Raw genomic sequence first — 21,138 nt, 5'->3', positions numbered from 1 at the left:
ATGGACCAATTAAATATTGTCAACTGCTGTGGTTGTCCAGCCTTCAAGCAGTGTAAGCCACCCTGAAGGTGGAGTCAGGTTCTTTCCAAAAAGGAGAGAAGGAGGGGAATGTTCTAATTTGGAGTCAGTTCTTCACATGGTCAGAACTAGTATCACATAGTGAATAGGTTGTTTTATGCAAATAGGTTGTTTTAAATAGTTATGCTGTATATTTATGATAAGTCTGCTGGACTTTATAACTTGATTAATTCTATGTCTACTGGACAGAGGAAAAAAGGGCAGAGACATGATCCCAACCCACCAGCCAGACACAAAGTACTTCTGCTTTTGCTTTTATAGAAAAGTGGCCAGTGGTGCTCCTGAGAACCCTTATTTGATGCCTGTCAGGTGGGGAAGGGTGCCTTCGTGGCAAATACTGCTTACATTTCATCTCCTGGCACCTCCTCTCAACAACATGTTCATCTATTTCATTGCCATGCTCAGGTCAAACCGCATGTAATTGTTTAGTACGCAGCTCTTGTCTCTACTTTTCCTTTATTCTAAAATAAGCAGGGAAGGCAGATTTGGATCGGGTCCACCATGTGTGGGAAGTGGTCTGAATTTTCTCCTGAATTTCTGTGCTCCCTCCCCCACCCCCCAGCTGTTTCATAAGGGAAAATAACACACATGCTCTGTACTTGCTTGGGCTGGGGAGGAAAGAGGAGAGGAGGAATTTTAGGAGAGAAGCAGCTATGAAGGGAGGATTAAACTTCCTCTTGCTGCATGCAGTGGTCTTAACACAGAACAGTCCCCCTGGATATAGTCCTCCAACTCCACCTCTGAATATCACCCACCATTGTTTTCAAGAATCTCTCTATTTTGCTCTTCCTTCAGTAATTCAACCTAATTGGTTAACAAGACACTCCAAAATTTGCTTGAAAATTAAGTGCTTTAAAACATCCAAATGTAAAACATTGTGAAAGTGTGTCTCAGAAACACAAGCTTTGGGATTAAATCTGCCAATTAAGGTACATCTATTTCCATGTCCCTGGCTATTCGGCTGTGCTGACTAACTGTATCATGCTTTTGTAGACTGCTCGCATTATCCCAACAGTGTCCATTTCTCTATGGCTACTTTTCCGTTAATATAAATTATCTCTTCCATCAAGACCCTGACACACTGGACTTTGTGACTGATCTGACGTGGTTAATGACTTCATGGAGGCAAAGGGAGCCAGCCAGACAGTCCCCCTCCCACAGTTCTGGCCCATTCCGCCCCGATTCCACATGTTAGGGGTATCTGTGCAGAAAAAGGATGCATGCGTGTATGCATGCTCTTGTTCTGATTTGAAACTCTCCTCAACATGCATCGTAGAACATGGGAAGAGCCTGGATGTTCTCAATCGCTTTTTATTTTGCAGACATGAACCTAACACATGGACAGTGGGGAACATGAGGAATGTGATGGTGGGGGTAGGATACACTCGCATTCAATTTTATCCCCTCCTTGCAAATTAGCTCATGAGCTTCTGCTGATTATCTTTATATTTCAGGTGGTAGTGGACAGTCTGAAACTGAAAGAATTGCAGTTTATCCATTCCTTATTGAGTTCATGGATGAGGGGAAACCTGAACTGCAGATTTTTCCCCCAGTCTTGAATTTATAGCTGCTGCTACACTTAGCATTCTCAGCATTTCATATTTTCATAGAGAAGATATTAAACAGAGCAGAGCGAGCAAAGCTACTCGCTTTAACATAAATAGCAAAAATGTCCCCTTTTTCTTGAAATATTACCTGGACCAGCACAAAGAACCTTTTCTTCCACCTCTTCCAGACATTTTTGCCAATGGCCCACAAATACCTATAAAAGAGGCAGAAGTCTTTTCATTAGGGTTTGTTTTTTTGAGGAAAGTGGGGAAAAAGGATAAGATCATGTTGAGCTTCAACTAATAATTCCAGCTATTGAACAGCAAGGTAAAGTTGTAACGATGTATAGAAGGTGGCTGCATGAGCCCATTTATGCATTTATTCCATTTCTAATCTGCCCAATAACTGACATTCTCTGAAAAGAGCTATTGCAGGAAAAGCACCCTTTTTTTAAAGTGGAGAGAAGTCAAAGTAACATTAGAGCTACAGGCACAGCTTAAATTGCATCTAGGCTTTCCAGTGATCTAATCTTGGTACCTACTTTGAGTTCCATAGTTTAAATAAGAACTTAAGCTATAAACATGCTGCTAATGACTAAGGGATGGATATGAACAAAACAGAAAATATCTTGACCGAGGAAAAACATTTTAAAATCCTATGTTCAGTGTGCATCTAGGCATGTGCATGCATAAATAATATTTTTTCTGTGGGGGGGAATGATCTTAGGTTCTGCTTTTCTGGTTAGCGCAGCATGAAATGTACTTGTGCTTCATTTCAAACATCCCTTGAAAACCGCACACATTCCTGGGAATATGTATGGACAGGAAATAGAAGTGTGAGAAGCATCCCTGAGAGTTTCACTACTGAATGCTGGCTGTGTGACCTAGGCCTCTTTGCCTGTGCAAGTAAGAGCATTGCTAGACTGCCAGAGAGCCTTAGCTCAGGCAGATGTAAGAGCGCTAACACTGAAGAAACCGCAGCTGAGAGCCCAGTTTAAATGAGATGCTGGGCACACACAACCCAGGGCTATTTTCCTTGCCTGCCTAGTGTCATGCTTAAGTCAAGCCCAAATCTATGCAGATAAAATTGACAGGCATTTGGCCTACATGTTGTTCATTTATGCATAACTTAGCAGAAACATACTAGGATGCATTATTTATGGCTTGATCAAAAGTCCTATGAAGTTAGTGGGAAAATTGTAAATGACTTCAGAGAGGTCTGGAGCACCAAATTTGTAAGAACAGGGCAGATGGCTTAATCATTTAAATGTACTGAAGACTTCAGAATCAACTGTGAGTCAAAAGGAAATGTGACAAAAAGCCAAAGCTAATTAGCTTCTAAGGAAATGAAATATCAGTGCTGAATGAAATTCTACAGAGGATAATCTAAAGTCTCAGATTGGTCAGCTACTTATTCCAGATGGTGTAAGAAAGATAGCCACCATTCATGGAAGCTGTCTTAGCCTGTTCCTAGGATTTGGGTTTCTATGACTGCCCCTGACAAAAGAGCTCTTATTTCTGAAATGTGTTGGATTGGATGCATTGGATACTTTTCACTTTCATTTCTGTGTTGGCCTTCTCTTCTGAACTTCTCTACATGCATTTAGTTTTCTTCCATTTTCACGGTAGGAGGAAAATGCTTTATTTACATGTGCTGTCACCCCACAAGGGTTTGCTTTTCTCTGCTTTCCTAGATCTATTAACCCACCACAAGATGGTGCTGTGCTGTGGTCTCTCTGTGGCGTATTTGCAACTTCTCACAAGGCTTTTGTTCTGGTTTGTTCTGGTGCAAGCTTAATACCAGAGTTCATTGCTCAAAAAACAAGCAAGCAAGCCCCAAGCAGAAATGACTGGAAAACACAGGTGAGGCCCTGGGGAACAGCAACTTCATGAAAAGGTCCCACAAATTACTGTGAGTGAGGTGTCATGACTGCACAACAAATATCTCAAGTAGAGGAATTTTATTTTGGTTTTTTTTTAAATCCAACTATATTTCTAAAAAATTAATGTCATAGCTTTCTTGACTCAACAGGTTAGATTTTGGACAACAGCCAAAAGGTATATAGCATGGAGCCATGATTTTGGCATGCTTCCTTTGTTCCTAGATGCTGAGCAGTAAGTATTCATAGACAGTAAGTGAAAAAATCTTCCTGCAAGAGGTAATTTAATTCACAAGACAGCAATATGGAATTGGAACCCAGTTCAAACTTCTCATGCATTTACTAGATGTATTTGGATTCTTTCTTCAAGACCTACTTCCATTTCACAGATGTTACCAGATCTGAAATATGACCTAATGAAAATACTGTATCACCAAACAGTATTCTAAGGACATAAATTACTGTCTATTGAATTACTTCCAACCTGTACTCCTAGTGGGACTTTCCTTAGATGATTCCTTTTGCAAAACAGATTTAGTGTAAATAATACTTGTTTCTATTAATGTTCTTATTATGCAGCAAGAAGATCGATTTTCTGAGAATTCATTAAAAAAATCACACACTGATGAGTATAAAACAAATGGGTTAATTCCCTGTAAATTCTGAAAACATAGAGTGCTGGAACTAAAAGTGTTAGGGTGGCTTTCACATGCCATTTAGTTTAAAATAGTAAAAAAGGTGTGTGTGTGTGTGTGTGTGTGTGTGTGTGTGTGTGTGTGTAAATCAATTATCTTTTAAAGGAAAAGCATAATGTGTTGCTTAATTTTTAAATCTTAGATAAAGCCAGGAAGAAATAGGCAAAGCTTCACATTTGTTATCCTTTATAATACCTGTGGAAAAATGAAATATGCTCACATGCAACCACAGTAGCCCATGCAAAATTGCTTACCCTGAATGCTTCATGTTTTGAGGTTTATCCATTCGGACAGCAAGTTTGATTTTTAGATCCTGATCAGGGCAGTTTTTGGAAACAGCCATTTTGTGCCACTCTGATTGTTTTGGACTGTTTGGTGTAGGATGAAGAACAACCTGAATGAGACAAAGACCAACTTTAGCACACTGAGATCTAGAAGGAACCTAAGAGCAATGAGATTTGCAGTGGGATCCTACACATTCTACTCAGAAGAAGAAAGTCATAGGTAAGTCTGTATAGGAATACAGGCTTAAAGAGAAATAAAATTTGATTTTCACTTTTGCAATGTTGTTGTACCAAGGCAGTAAAAAAATAAAATAAAATAAAATACAAGAGAAAACTGTGGAGCTTTCAAATGAATGGCTTCTGCATAGCAAGCAAAAGGCACTGTGCAGCTATTCCAACTGCACTAGTCTAGTCTGACCTCTGGCTCCAGCCGGCTCCACTCACGACATGCCCACCATGTGCTTGAACACCCTCCTTGAACACCCTCACCAATGGGGCCTCAACCACCTCCCATAGAAGGCCATTGTATTTTTGTATTTAATGGTAATTTATTATGTTCTATTGTATTTCAATGTATTTTATTGTGTTGTAAGCCGCCCCGAGGCTTCGGCAAGGGGCGGCATAGAAATGTTAATAATAATAATAATAATAATAATAATGATAATAATAATTCCATACACTCAGGGTCCTAACTGTCAGGAAGTACTTCCTGGCATCTAAATTGAACCTTGTTCCCTGAGCTTTGCTCCATTGGAGCACGTCCTGCCCTCCTCTGCATGGGAGAATCACACCTCCGTGTGACACTCCCTCACATACCTGTATGTCACCAACAGATCTCCTCTGAGTCTCCTCCAGGCTGAAGAGACCCAGTTCCCTCAGTCTCGCCTAATATGGCTTTCCCTGCAAACCGGCCACCAACCTGACGCTGCACTGACTCTAACCTGGCTATATCCTTTCTGTAATGAGGGGCCCAAAACAATACTCCAGTTGCGGGCGCACCAGGGTCGTATACAGCAGTAGTAATACCTCTCTTGATTTAGAAGCCACACTTCTGGCTATGCAACCAAGGCTGGCGTTTGCCCTCTTGACCACTGCATCACACTGCTGACTCATGTTTAGCCTGCAGTCAACCAGCACCCCGAGGTCCCTTTCACAAGTGCTGCTCTCCAGCCACTTGTCCCTTAACTTGTAATTATGACACCTATTCCTATGCCCCAAGTGCAAGACCGTGCACTTATCCACCTTGAACTCCATCCTGTTGTCTCCTGCCCACTTCCATAGTCTGTCCAGATCCTTTTGGATCTGAAGTACCTGCTACTTTTCTTGCAAGATGAAAAAGACATAAGAAGTAATGGGAGGACCTGCCTAGGCTTCCAGACTGCTGTCAGTGTTGTTACTTATGGAATCTGTTCAAGCTACAGAGTAGGGAGGTAACAGAATGCATACATAATTCCATCAGCACTTTCCTTTACCCAGTGTGAGACTTTCTTGGAGAGCAGGGAGAACTAGTTCAGGTGTGTACAGAGAACTCATTTCTCATAATGAAAACTTTAATGGAGGAAATGGATATGCATATCATTTTCTTCATCCAAGCAAATATGATATTATCCAGTAGACAAATCTCTCTGGGTGAGTCACAAAAATTAATAACAGGTACACTAATAAATGAATAGATGAACATTTTCAAATTGCCTTCTGTAACCATGGACTTTCATACAATTAAAGCTGAGATGATCAGGTAGAAGATTTTGCACCATAGTTCACATTCTGTCTGAGATGTTGCACATGTAAGTTGCAGAACACAAAGACAATACTGATAACCCCAAAGGCACGCCCTTTAGTGTTATTGAGGGAACAGGGTCTTTTCACCCTGGAGTAGAGGATACTTCAAGGGAATCTGTTGGTACCATATAGGTATGTGAGGGGGTGTCACACAGATGTGAGTAGAGACCTGTTCTCCCCTGCAGAGGAAGGCAGGATGCGCTCCAACAGAGCCAAGCTCAAGGAACCAAGGTTCAGTTTGGATGCCAGGAAGCACTTCCTGACAGTCAGGACCCCAAGGGTGTGGAATGGGCTTCCACGAGAGGTCGTGGAGGCCCCATCGGTGCGGGTGTTCAAGGATAGGCTGGACGTCCACATGGTAGGCATGTCATGAGTGGAGCTGGCTGGAGCTGGGGGTCAGACTAGATGGCCCAGGAGACCCCTTCTGACTTGCTTTGTTTCTGTGTTTCTATGTTACTTCCTTGAAAGGCAGACAGATTTTACGGAGAGATTTTGTCTTGACCTCATTTTTATTTGAAAGGGGTTTATCCATCAAATATTAGCATCTCATTATTAAAATCAATATATTTCAGTTGGGTGTGAGGAATTTATGACTGTATCACTAGGAAGAGTAATGTACTGCATTACTTACTATAACAGCGGAAGTAAAAATGAAATAAAGAGTCCCTGAACATGCCCAGGAGGCAAACACACTGAATACAAATTATGGCTGTGTTAATCATACTATGTTAATTATAAATGTAGCTATTGACAATTGCAACATAAAAAGATGAAAAACATTTAAATCTGTGTGTTACAGGAGAGGCTCATTTTACTGGGTAAAATAAGCTAAACTTTAATCTATGGTTGAAACTAATCCAAGAAGAGCAGTTTAAAATCATACAGACATGGAAAACACTATGGAAATGATTGCACAAAACAAACAAAAATGCTATTGAGGTTTATGGAGATGATTCAGATCTGTGTGCTCCAACACAATTAAAAATATAATGAATCCAGAAAATTACAGTAGCTTTCAAAATATACTTTTTGAAGGAGTGAGTCATGCTTCTCTATATAATTTGTTTTCTGTTTGTGGTTCCTCAAGAGTACAGACTTTTTAAACAATTTGTCACTTTTAAACTCTGGCAACTGTGGTTCCCCCCCCCCCATTCAACTTGTTCCAATGCCTTATCTCATTATTAGGCTTCTGCACCAAGATTAATGTCCTCCTAATGCAGGAACCTTAAGAGTATTTACTTTCATTCACTTTAATGGCTTTTTTTCTTGAGCAGCTATATTTTCCTAGAACTGATATTTTATTCAGCTTCCTAATATTACCTTGATCTGCTGATTCAACTGAGAATAGGTAGTATCTGGTACATAATTCCATTTGTACTAATGACACTGGGCTTCCAGAAACCCACCCCACTCAAGCAGAAACTAGTGGAATAGAGGCAGAGAAACTGATTGTGGAGTTAGAAGTCTGGCTAGTGAGAGCTGATTCTGGAGACTGCCTGCGCCCCAGTGGTGTACCCTTTCCGCAAGTGACGGAGCAAGCATGTTGTACTCATGATGAAAGCACCAATTTTCTGGCCTGGGGCTCCTGTGCCTCATGGGGACTCAGGTAACAGACCTCTGGCTGGCAAGAACTTGAGCAACACAAGTATTTTTCCCACCTCACCCTCCTTTATGCATTTCTCTAGCAAGCACTAGTTTTTACACTTGGCTAGTGCTGCTTCCACTAGCATGTCACTAGTGGCAGTGGAACTGCATCACTGGATACTGTCCTATTATTTCTGTAACAGGAGTATAACTGAAGTGGTTGCAGTTATAGAACTAATGGCTTCAGTGTGCGACTCAGAGACACTCTGATCAATATTGTGTGTACTTCCCCTCTGTAGCCTACTATAATCTCTTGGTCAGCTGAGGAGATCAAGGCCCTTCGGCAGCAGACACAAGGCACAATCTGCTTCTTTGGGAAGGAGGCAATCAGGACATCTGTCAGGACCCTCCTGGCCAGAAGATACAACCCTGCCAGCATCACAGCCTGGCAGAACCTCCATCTCTCCAGCCTCTCAGAAGTCCCAGGCCACAAAATCAAGCACTGGCCTTTTAACAATGCACTCATCTCCGTTAGGAGGGGCTGATCTGATCACAGTGCAGATACCATCAGTCTATGCAGAGCTTCATGAGGTTTTCCCTCTCTGCTAAGACATCCTCCTATTGTCCAAGGAGAGAGTTTCTGTCCCACCTAGATCTCACCATCCATCCATTATAGCGTGTTAGTTGCTTCATTTCTACCTCCCCACCCATTTAGGCAGCCTCAAGTCTGCAGCAAAGACAAAAAATTTATTGAGCCTCAATGGCTCCCCCTACAAGTATTTTCAGCTTTGTCCAGATCTATGAGATTTGGCCTAAACAAGAAGGCAACATCATTGCTGTCAGTGTTTTCGTAGCATCTTTCTCTTCCTTCCTTCCTTCCTTCCTTCCTTCCTTCCTTCCTTCCCCACCATTTTTTTCTTATCAAGGCCCTTGAGGGGAGTTTAAAAAATTCTCCTCCTCCCTTCAATCTTATCCTTATTCAATCATATTCAATCTTGATTCCATTTTATGCAGGAAGGTATGCTAAGCAAGTTCTTGGTCTTCCTTCTGGCTGTTGCTGAGGGGCAATGGGACTGTGGACATTACACACCTTGTTTTTACTGCCACAAATAAATTGGAAGGACCAGCAATCACTGAGCCAGAACTGAAATACTTTAAGTTCCAATCAAGCACAAAATTGGTCTCAGGAAAACATGTGTGTTTTGTTTTAAACTCCTTGGTGATGTTTCCTTTGAGGTGCTTGAAATCAGTTTTGGTAGATACTCACCTGCAAAAACTGATTTGTAGTTATCTGAATAGCTAAATCAAGGATGAAATGCTATTTTGAATGAAAATAAATCTGCAAATTCAGCTACGCAGCTGTGAAGCAACCTGACCAAAAACAGCTACTGTGAAGTTTCCTTCTGATACTAATTTGTCTATGAGAAGTGATGGCTGGAAGAAATGTCAGTCCAACAAATATTACACTGCACCAGTTGTGCATTAAATTATTGGTTTTTACCAATCAAGTAGAAAAGGCTGTACTATTTTTGTGGAACTGTGAAGAGAAATACCAAAAGTCAGGAAACACTTTCAATAGGATCAGCTAAAATGTCAAAAATTTTGAGTAAGCTTTAGAGTTTTCGAGAACTCTCTATCAAAGCTGAGGGACATCTGTACTGGTTGCCATCTCAGCATGGGATTCAGGCTTGAGTCACTTGATTAGGAATCCCTTGGTATCAGTTTACACCTAGAGAAGCTCAGGCAAACAGATACAAAATGTTTTATTCATCCTTTGCAAAAATACAGAACCCCAGCAGCATTTCTTTCTCTTTCCCCCCTTCTCTTTTCTCGTTTAGGAACCTATCTTAACCTATCTGCTTCCTTGAGCAAAACCCCCTTTGTAAGCAAGGAATTCAACCTTGGATCTGCATTTCTTGAGAGGAAGGGCTGGAAAGGTTACTGTGGGAAGGCGTGGAGATGGGTTCCTTCCATTAGCCCAGTTCATCCAGTGTAAATCCTGATCCATCTCATAAAAAAGGTATTGCCCACTTGGCAAAAGTCATCACAAGCTGAAGGTGAAAAAAGGCAAAAACAGAAGGTGGCAAAATTCAGAACTGATGTTCTTTTAAGAAACAGATTTCAGATTATTGGCTCAGTGAATCTTCATTCCAGAGTACAACTGTAGGAAACCAACAAGCAAAAGTGCTGTACTAAGATCATGAAAACAATAGATCATGAACTTAATCCCTGTGAACAGAGAGAAGGTTACTAGTTCTGCAAAGTCCAAGACATTTGTTTACCCTTGATAGCAAAAATATAAACCATATGGTACTATACAGTAGTACCTTGGCTCACAAATGCCTCAGTTCATGACCAAATCGGGTTGTGAACAGACATTTTGGAAAAAAATTGCCTCAGGTTGCGAACTCCGCATTGGGTGATGATCATGATTGCGGCCATGTTCCTGCATGAGCACAATCGCGATTGCAGTCGTGCTGCAGGGGGGAGGGTCGCAGACAGACCTGTAGTCACTTGCTGTGAAGCTTATTGAAAAATGGCTCCAATGGAAGTGAAGAGCAAGCATGGTGGTAAAAAGAACGTGTAGAGCCGTAATGAAAGAGACAAGAATGTGCAGATTTTTTTTTGCCAAAATTGACCCTGAAGCTAAGAGACAAAGAAGAGAGGAAACCCCTGAAGGAGATCTCCCCAATGTCCTTATGGAGGGGGACTCTCCCTCCAAATAACCTCCCCCCTCACCCAGGTTAGTGTTCTCCACTGTACTGTACTTTGTTATTGTTACTTTGTTTAAGATTTTTGTGATTAAAAAAATATTTACAGAATGGATTAACCTTGTTTACATTGAACCTTATGGGGAAATTTGACTTGGATCCTGACCAATTCGGGTCGGGACCAGAGTCGTGGAATGGATTAAGTTTGTGAGCTGAGGTACCACTATACTTATTTAGTGCCTCTTTGTAGGTTTCCTTGCACTCCTGTAACATTCAGGAAGTGGGCAGCAGATGTGAGAAATCTTGGTGGAAAGTTTTGTTGGCATTGCTGGGAGTCTTTGCTTCCCAGTTTCCACATTGTCTGCTGAGGAAGTGTCATCCCAAAAAGTTTCACTTCAAAATTTCATCAGAGGCAAAGCTTGTCAACTACTTAGGATTGTGCTCACTTTCCCATCCATGAAACCCTTCTAGCTGTGGAAACATTGTTGTTTTTTCCCTTGAAATTTTTTTAATGTTTTGCTTGAGCCCTCAAACTCACCTGAAATTTTAGTTTTAGTCAATGCTTAGTGGGAATTCTAGCTATGACTTGTGCTGTCTGCACCACAATTATTTTGCATGACATACTCATTTAGCCAGCTCCTCTAGGCTGTTTGTTTATTTTGACAGTACATCTGCCTATCCTACTATAATTGGGATTTAATTCTGAACATGAGAAGCACAGAGATTCAAAGTACCACTGAAAGCCTAGATAACTGAAAGCCTTACAACTGAACCGATCTCACTATCTTTTATTTTATTATTTATTTTATTTATTAAAACATTTCTATGCCGCCTCATTCGCCGAAGCCTCAGGGCGGCTCACAACATAAAATTAAAATACAAGAAATAACAATATCTAAGCTACTCTTGATTTCATATGGAACAGGGCTCGGTGTTAGTGCTGAAAAATGGTTCTCGTGTTGGAGTCTGGTGAACTGTCAGCTTATATTATACATCATATGCTGATAAATGTAATAAATATGGAGTGTAAGAAAAAAAAACGATTCTGTTCATTCAGTCAACTAGAAAGGAAGAAACCGGGTGTGCCTTCTAAATGAGGTGTGAGTATATTTTATTTGAGGTGTTCTATTATTTTATTGTTTTATCTTTTTTATCAGATTAATGACTGCTGTATTGTAGTTTATGTATGTTTTATGCTCTAGTATTGTAAACTATCCAAGAGAACCTTCGGGTTATGGGGCAACATAGAAATGGAATTAATTAATTAAATAAATGTGAGGGACCACATATATCAGAGGTCCGCAACCATTTTGGGCCTGTGGGCATATTTGGAAATCTGAGGGACGGCTGTGGGCACCACCACTAAATGGCTCCCTCAGTAGAAGTGGCCACTCACATAATGGTTCCTGTCAGAGCCTGGCTAGTCGAAAGAAAGAGGAAAGGAAGAGGAATGTGTTTGTGGGAGAAACAGAGATGCTAGAGGCTTGGGGAGAGGGGACACTGCAAGGCAAAGGGATTGAGGGAAGAAAAGAGCAAGGTTAGGAGCTAAACATAGAGGGAAGGAAGGCATCTTGGACAGATAAGCAAGGATCGGCAAAGTGGGAAGAAAGAGAGTGAGACTGGAGAGTAAGTGGGGTGGGCTGTGGAAAGAAGGTGAAAAGGAACCATCTGTGTGGGTGGAAGAGATGATGAAGGGCCAGAAAGTGACTCTTTCCTTCTCTGCTTGCCTACCAACAGCTGATCTGCAGCAGGTGCAGGAGGGAGGTCTTGGTGCTCTAGCAGCTTTCTAGATTTGTATTAAAAATAAAGTTTTGAAGGGGGCAGGGAGCAGGCAGCTTCATTGGCGCCCTGGAGGACTCTGTAAGCACCATGGCAACCAACAGGCACCAAGTGCAGTGAAAGTAAATGCGAGGGCCCGTTCTCTGGAGAAGATTCCTTTCAAAGTGCAGTCTCTCCATTTTTGAAGGACCTCGCGTTTAAAGAGATGGATGTTCCTTATGTCTCAGACTAAAACAGGAGAAGAGCAGAGGGGGTAGGTGTGGAAAAAACAGAGGCAGGCAGAGAATTCATTGGCAATTATGTCTGCCACCAAGATAAATTGTGCAGCTGCAGGCTCTGTGAAAACAGAAATCAATGATGGCTGACTGATGTGCCATAAAGCAACAGAGAAGGAACATTCAGGGGCTGTCCATGTGCATAGCTGATGGCACTTGGGGAAAAGGCAGAATCACAAAGATGGGGGTTTTAAACATGGGAGAGAAAGGGACAGGCTGCAGTTAAGCCAGCAGGGAATCTGTCTCTAAGAATGCTAAATTATTTACTATAAAAGCACTTTTCCCAATTCCACAGCACACTGAGTATCCCAGATTATTAGCTTGAAGACTTCCAACTGAAGTGGAGGCAAACTGTGGGTCGCCTCAAGGGAACGCAATAATTTCAACCCTAAAACAAACAGCTGGAAGGGGCTGTCCTTCAGTGGGAGAAGTTATGGATGTGGAGACCTGGTTTGGATTTTCCAATATCACCTTTCCTCACCTCATCCCACTCTTTGGCTTGTAAGAGCTAACATCTTTGTTTGACAAGTCAGTCAGAACACCAGGACTTCAACTAGAGAGTCTTCTGCAAGGGCAGACAAGTTAAAGTAGGCAAACCACTCAGTAGCTAAGCACATGCATGTTCAGCACAAGGACTGAGGGCCACGCCTGGCTCCCACTCACACGATCTGTGACAGTCTTTCTGGTCCATTCACGCTTTGTCACTCTCTTTGCAGTACCTGCTTACTCCCACCAGGGGCACGCTTGCTTTGCCTTCTTACTGGAGTTGGCGATTGGCTGGCTGCTGCCATCTATGCCACTGAGTTGGGGAAGGAGGAAACCTGCTGCTCCTCAGCCTTAAGGGGGCTGGTGGGCAGGGCGAAGGAGAAAGCAGCCAGTGAGGAAGAGGTGGCAGTGGCGGCCAAGGAGTGATGTGCCCCAGGAGGAGCTAGATGAAGTGGTACATGGCGCAAGCATGAGTGGTAGGTAGGGGGAGTGAAGGTGCATGTGAGAGAGTGAGCAATGTGGCTCTGTCCTGGGAGATTTTGCAGCCCAGTGTGGAGCTGGGTGGACAAAGAGCCTCACCACTATCCAAGGCTTGCCTGATGACTTGGAGACTGTGAAGCACCCCAAAAGCCTCTGAGTATAGCAGGACACAGCACCACAGGTTCACTATGAGATCAAGAGGAGAGGGGCCCATGGCTGAGGAAAGCCCGAGTGGCCAAAGTGGTGGTGCCCGGAGTCCTGATTGTGAAGTAGTGCAGACCTCTGCGCCATGGTAAATTAAGCATCCCTGAGAAAAAGAGAGCTCGGAATTTGACATTTCCCACCTCCGTATCCAAACTAATGAGAACTAGTGCTTATAATATCTCATGCTAACAGTTCTCAATCACTTAGTTGCTTTTACAATGCTAAATAAAGCTTCTTAATGAAGCTTTGTCACTAAGTACTATGAATTCTGCGACCTAATATTACTCTATTAAGTCATCTTTAGGCCCTTTGTTGTTGTGTTTCACCACTTGGTAGGTGATGTCCAATTCACACCTTCCTTCAAAGCAAGTCCCTTTTCTGATTGTGAGGTTGACTGAAGAGGGATCTAGCCCCTACTTCTTGCCCTTTTGCATCCCAGCTCTGTTGCAGTTCCTGTTCTGTAAATGTGCATTTGTGTTTGTACTTTTCCACGAGCTGCCAAAATATCCCTTCCTTGTTCAGGGGATGTTTGGCCAGCTGTAATTCTGCCAGTGAAGTTATGCCAGCAATGAGATATTAAATGTTCTCATTCCCATCACTGCAGGGTAGAATTCCGTGCTCTTTTGTGACTTGGATTTTGTAAAACTGAAACTGCGGTTGCTTCCTGGGAGCCCTTCTTCATCCTGTAAACAAAGCAGGAGAGGCTTCATTGCCCTTACCCGCCCAAGTTCTTTGTCTTCTAATGCCAGCACACCAGTGCTCTCTGTAAACAGCTTCACCTTCACTGCTGGAAGGGCATGCGTTGTGGTGAAGTCACCCTGAGTCCCCCAGCTGTGAAAACATCCACAAGAAAAGCATTAGAAAAGAAGCAAAGGCTCTGCTAGCACAGCACTTTCACCTTGGGGTGGAAAAGGTTAATGCAAATGTCACCAACTGTCATAGGCATTAAAAAAAAAAAAAGCAGCAGGCGTGACATTGTGTTAATTAATTAACTTGGTAAGAAAACCCATACGACAACAAATCAGCAATTCCACAAAGCTTTATTTAAGAAGGCAACAGACTATCATGAAGTCAAAGCAGGAAAAGCACACCCCTTTCCTTTGGTTTATTTTACAAGTCAATAAAATCAAGAGTTATGAAAACATTTTTGTATTCAAAGTTTTCATATAGGTTGCAGAACTGGCCATCTGGATAGCTAGCTCTCCCTTATTACTGCAGCATCTGAGTAGTTAAAAGCAACCAGTAGGATTCCAGAAGCATACGGTGTCTACAAATTTGTCCACATTCTGATGCAAAGGAATCAAATCTTCTGGATTTGCAATAAAAGCACACTGTGGAGAATGATGCAGAGATACTGATTTTTGTAATGTATAAAATTTATAGAGCCCTTAATACAGGTTCAGATTGTGTTTGTATGTAGCGCAGACTATTTCAGCACTGCATGTGAAAGGATGTGAGAAAGGGTAATTGGGGTAGAGGAGAGCTTTTGGGTTGTGCTGTTTCACAAACCCTATTGAAATACACTGAATCGTGGCATGTTATGTGTGGGTGGGATAGATAATAAGATAACGAAGTATGACCAGGAAAACATGAGGAAAGCTAAACAGGAACCTGAGAAAATTAGAATGAAGGACCCTGATGAAGGACAAGAGCTTGTACAAGATGTTCTCTGCAGATATTATAACCCTGTTATTCTGTGAAAACAGGAACTGCTGAGAGTTTTGCATGCAGAACAATAAAATGGATAAATCATAAATAAATAGAACACTCTGAACACCACAGAGCACTTGAGAGGCTTTCTCACCACTCTCTCTAGCGGATTGCAAAAGAAGTTCTCTCATTTGTCTCACTTCTAACTTAACAATCATCAAATACAGAGAAGTGAGTATTTTAATTATACATTAAAAGAATGCATAATAAAGACAGGAAGACAAGAAGAAATATGACCCTTGAAAAACATTTGTTTTAAATGTGAAATATATTGCACTACATTCTAATAGATTATAATTAGTGGAAAAGCATGTGGAATGTGGATATTTGAATGCTTTACATTGTCTCAGATAAGTTCAGGATTAATTCAAAGCAATGTGACACACGCAATCCATCCCTACCATGTATGCAATTGCTCAGGAGTAGCCTAAGCCCTGGGTTGGAGCAGGACTACTGAATCTACATATTGGGCCTGATCCAGCACTAGTGGCAAAGATGTTGCACTTGCACTAACCAATCCTTATATGGTGCAACTAGAGCTTGCTGGAGCACTGGGGAAAAGTGGCGATTTGTTGCTGAATTTTGGCAGCTTTCTCCATTGCCCTAGCCAGCATAATACGCAAGTACAAGAATATTAGTGCTGGTGTTATGGCACAGTTGGATCCTACCAGTTGGATATGCAGAAGGTTTCAGCCTTGGAAATAATGGCTGGTCAGATTACAACATGCCTGGACAGGATCTGATGGATTTGGAAGACAAAGAGAAAGTAAGTGGCTCTGTTGTGTCCAGATATTGCTCTCTAGATGACCTCCCGATGTTTCCTCCAGATGTTCAGGACAACAACGGTCAATATTCTTGATGATTAGCCATGCTAATGGAGCTAATGGGAATGGAAATCCATCTCCCGCTACATGTTCAGACTAACATGTAAAGGGACATGTAATATTATACATGATTAAAGCCTTACTTAATATGGACATATTAAGATACCATATGCTGAAACAGATCCCTAGAGTTCCAAGGTCACAGCAGAGGTCTTTCCTCGCAGTTACCATCTGGGGTCATTTAACTGGAGGTGTCAGAGATCCAACCTGGCACCATAAACCTGCAAAGCAATGCTCTGCCACTGAGCTTTCATTCCTCTCAAGTTTCCAACATACTGCTTTTTGAAGGAAAACTATCTGGGTTGCTGCTAGCACAATGTTGATCCTGATATTCACAATGCAAAATTTCTTGCAGAACTGGATAGAAAATGATCTATCATTTTGGATAATTTTATAGTACTTCTCAGAGGACTAAGTTCTTCACCATTTTAAATATATGTAATATCCTCAAAGAGGATGATGAATCAGTCTACTGAGGCCTTTTTATCACTGACTGGGGTCTGAATGTGTGTTTCTGATACCCAAATCCAAAGCGTGACTCTAAAATTATGGTAACTGTTTGCAATGAGGAGCCTTCCTGATAGCTACATTTCTAGCTGAACAGGAAGAGAGAATTCCCTTCCTCTCCTGCGTTCCTCATACCTTGGACATAGTTCAGACGGAGGCTGGGTCTGCCACTTCATGCCAGGCAGCAGACCCTTGTCTTCCCTGGAGGAGCAAAGAAACTGATTCTAAGATCCAAATGACAAGTTACATTAAAGATCCATCTCGCAGCCATAGCCTTTTCTTTTCACCCTAAAATAAATGCAGGGGGGCTGATCCAGATGAGTCCCTAGCATATCGGGGGAGGTGGATTTAATTCCTCTATCTCCTATTCTAGTCCTGATCTAGCTCACCATCTCCACACACACACACACAGAGCTGCAAGTTTCATTTCCCTAAAGCAATTCATTTAAAAATGGCTGTTTTTCTACAATGAACTTGTACCTCAGCAACATACTGAGAAGCAAACAGTCAAAACCATCTACAGCTCCGGCTAATCCTTATTTGCCCCCAAGTACATTTACTTTACAGTAAGACAGACATGGTTACCTAATACATTTTCAGAGCAATGTGTCACCTGGTCCAAAAGCATGTGCTTCCCCTTCATGCTTAAATCAACAGGACTTAAATCTGCTTACCTTTGGGTGGACTGTGGCTGATACTTTAACCTTACTTCATTTTATAAAATTCCCACTCCACCTTTTAATCCTGAATGGGTTTTCAAGATGGCTCCCAGAAACAAACACAAAAATATAATACCAACAAAAATATAGTTTGTAATACCGATTTGTAAAAAATGTATGAAAACAGACAACTCAAACTTTGCAGACAGGTACCCTAGGATTAGAAATAAACTTATGCAATCTCATAGATGGTGCTGGTTTACAAGCAACAAACAGTTGGGTCAATTCACAAGAGGATTCCTCAAGCAGGACAGTACGGTTCTGATGTTGATTGAGTGCTATAGGGCTGGGACAATTGAGGAAACTTTACTTGTCTGAAAGACCCAGGAAAAGTGTTCCAGCGAGGAGAATAAGCAGAAAGCAAGTACAATTTGTGACACAGCTCAACATCACTGGTGCTTTAACTCAGGTCTTAAACCAGCAGGTTTTCTTGATTGTTGAATATAGGTGCAATTGAGTTTAACAATTCATAGCAGCCTTTCTCTCTCTAGCTCTGGAGAGAACACAGGGAACTTTTCATTATGGCTGAAATGGATTTTCAATAATCTTCACAGCTCATTTAATTTTGTTTCTTGAACTTTCAAGCTGTGCTACCATTTTTTTTAAACAAATGGTGCATTGGTTCTTAAAAAGGTAGTGAATTCTCTCTTCTCCCCTTCTCCCCTTAATGAAATACATAAAGCTCAATAAATCCAAAGGAAATAGCAACAATATTCCTCTTTTGTACAAAGAGAACAGCACGATTAAAGTACAAGGAACATTGTCAACCCATTCTGCATGGCGACTACTGTATTCCCCATACCTCCAGTGTATTGTAGGGGAAAAAAAGATGCTCTAATGCATGACTACTTGTGCTAGTGGTATTAATTAGCTGGCCAGTTACAAGACCTGATCAATAAGGATCTGACCAACTCCTCAAATGTCTTGCAAGGAGAAAGTGGGAATGAGAATCCTATATGCAGCCAGGTAGTTCCAGATTAGTGCTGTTCCATATTTGATAACCTACTTTATTGAATTTTCCCATGTATTATTTTTCTGCTCCTTTCATAGGGAGAGGGATAATTTCCCTCACTGGGGAAAAGGGAAGGAATGATTCTGTATGTCTTTTTTTGGGTGGGAAGTCAATAAAGGATCTTATATTTCTCTTTTAAATTTAAAATTGCTAGCAAGAACAGGTTCTGGTCCTGAAGTCCTGAAAGCCCTGTTCTTGCTTGCAGCAACATGGGTCTCTTAGCCAAGAGACTTTTCTGAGTTAGCAACTCTTCCTGAGGACCTGTGAAAGTAAACAATGCCAGGTGGACTCAGGAGACTTTAGCAAGCTCTGACAGGTTAAAACCTTTGTGGAAAGGACCTTGCAGTACTGCAGCAATGGGTGGGACATTTGCAGATTCAAAGAAAAGTGAAAGATCACCGCTTAGTCAATGCTTTGAAAAAATTTAGCAGGCTACAATGCTACTTTGAATTTTGAGAAAACGTCACACATCTGAGAAATGGATTCAGATTATGTTGCTTATTAGCAGGGAAGACCTCCCTCTGCATAGTGGAAGGTGCATCTGGTAACTGTTCCACAAGTTTCTCATTCTTCCAGTCTTAACATTAGCTTCTTCAGAACTTTTGGACTTCATTCAAATTATTTGGACTTCTTGGATTTTTTTCATTTTATTTATTTTTGGACTTACTGTCCACTCTGTCAGCCCAAAGGCTCCCTGTAAAAGTTGACAGGAAAATTCATAAGCATTTTATGAATTTGGTATACAATTTTCTAAACACACACATTTTTACAAGTGATTTTTGCAGATACAATGCATTTTTGAAAATTATTTTCCTTTAATATATTTTTGTTATTATTAAGTTTGTTTCCTATTATTACAGAGCCCTTGGGATAATACAGCAGAATATAAATTTGATAAATAAATATAAATGTATTTATTATTAAATCTAACAACAACAACAATATAAATGTGTATAAATATTATAATATTATGTTGATGATGTTGTTACATTATTAGTATCAGGGCTTTTTTTTTGTCATAGAACGCACTGGAACAGCATTCCGGCACCTTTTTTTGACGGATTTTTCCAATGGAGTGAGTTTGAATCGCCTGCGGGCTGCTTGTGTGTCCGTGCTGATTGTGAGGGCGCTGCTCAGCTTGGGACGCTGCTCGGCTTGGGATTGGTGTGTGTGGTCGCACGCTGAGTGCTTACTGCCGGCGGCGACCATTATGTTTATTTGTGTGTAGAGTGACTGGTTATGTGCAAAAGGTAAATAAGTTCTAAATTTCAAAAAAAGTTGGTGAATTGAAAATCTTTTTTAGTGTAAAAGTGTGACTCCAAGACATGAGTTCCAGCACCATTTTTTTTAACAAAAAAGCACTGATTAATATTATTAATAAATTATGTGAATATTACAAATTTTGAGTACCACTTCCTTCCTTGGTGGATAGGTGAAATATAAGTTAATATTTAAATTTTTGTATTCAGTTCCCCTACTATAGATATTTCCAATGTTTGAGTGGAAAACTCTACTGCAAAATGTGGCAAAATGCAAATTTTTAAGGCTAATGGGTGCCTGAGTTCACATATTTGTTTAAAAGTTCAGGCTAGGCAAGTTTGTGTTACAAAGCGAATGGAGCAAATTTCTCGCTCGGCCCTATCCCGTCTCCTGTTTTTAAACTTTTTACCTCATTGTAAGCAGAGGCGTCCTAGGAACACCCCGAGCACATCACAGAGTTTTCTTGGTCTCTCAAGGACACCACAAGGGCATCACTGACCGTGTAGGTTAACCTCTGAGGGCTGCTGGGTAGAAGCAATAGGAGTAACATTGCATGCTGTCCAGTTGTAGTTTTGCAGCTTTTACATCATATTTGAAAACTTCTGACCATAATTTCTGGCTGATATTTTAAAATATTGACCAAAAATATTACAGAAGCATAGCCCTAATGAAAAGCAGACCGTCTTTTCATGGTATTTTACAATCTAGGATAGGCTACTTCAGCCTAAAGTGAGCATTTATTCTAACTGTACCTACCTGGCTCCATTCTTCCAAATGCACCTACCTAGACCCTGAGATCATCTTTGGGGGTCCTTTTCTGGGAGCCCCTTCCAAAGCCAGTGAGGTGGGTGGGTACTGGGAGGAGGCCTTTTTGGTTGTGGCACCCAGTTTTGGAATGAGTTCCCCAAAGATGTGTGCTGGAACCTACTTTGTTTTCCTTTCAGCGCCAAATGATAATCTTTTTATTTTACCAGAATTTTGACAATTCAACTTTTAAACTTTGCTTTTATATATTACATTTTATTCTGTATCACTGCTATGCTGAAACATAGTAATTTCTATTATGCTTTTGTCCTTTTCAATCACCATGTGTACATGTCTTTTTAACTTTTCTTTAATTTTAACTTCTGTTAACTGCCCAGAGAGCCTCAGCTATTGGGTGGTATAAAATGAAATAATAAATAAATAAATTTAGAACCCTGCTGGGGGAATATCACTGTTTATAGGGTTATTCTGAGCATTTATACTATAGGCCAAATGT

General features: G+C 41.1%; 1 protein-coding gene across 7 annotated transcripts in view; it reads right to left on the bottom strand.

Annotated features, from left to right (window-relative positions):
- CADPS (calcium dependent secretion activator) overlaps nucleotides 1-21,138 on the bottom strand; it is a 386,101-nt gene that overhangs the window by 187,636 nt on the left and 177,327 nt on the right. For all 7 annotated transcript variants that reach the window (XM_044451841.1, XM_044451839.1, XM_044451840.1 and 4 more), the window contains exons 7-9: nucleotides 14,505-14,616; nucleotides 4,455-4,594; nucleotides 1,774-1,840 (exon numbers count right to left, since the gene is read on the bottom strand). In XM_044451841.1, coding sequence (XP_044307776.1) covers nucleotides 1,774-1,840; nucleotides 4,455-4,594; nucleotides 14,505-14,616 — 319 coding nt within the window. The remainder of the gene's footprint in view (nucleotides 1-1,773; nucleotides 1,841-4,454; nucleotides 4,595-14,504; nucleotides 14,617-21,138) is intronic.

Source organism: Varanus komodoensis, unplaced genomic scaffold, assembly GCF_004798865.1.
Source record: "Varanus komodoensis strain SLA01 unplaced genomic scaffold, ASM479886v1 scaffold6_4, whole genome shotgun sequence".
Lineage (NCBI taxonomy): Eukaryota > Metazoa > Chordata > Lepidosauria > Squamata > Varanidae > Varanus > Varanus komodoensis.
This window is presented reverse-complemented; position numbering and strand designations above follow the sequence as displayed.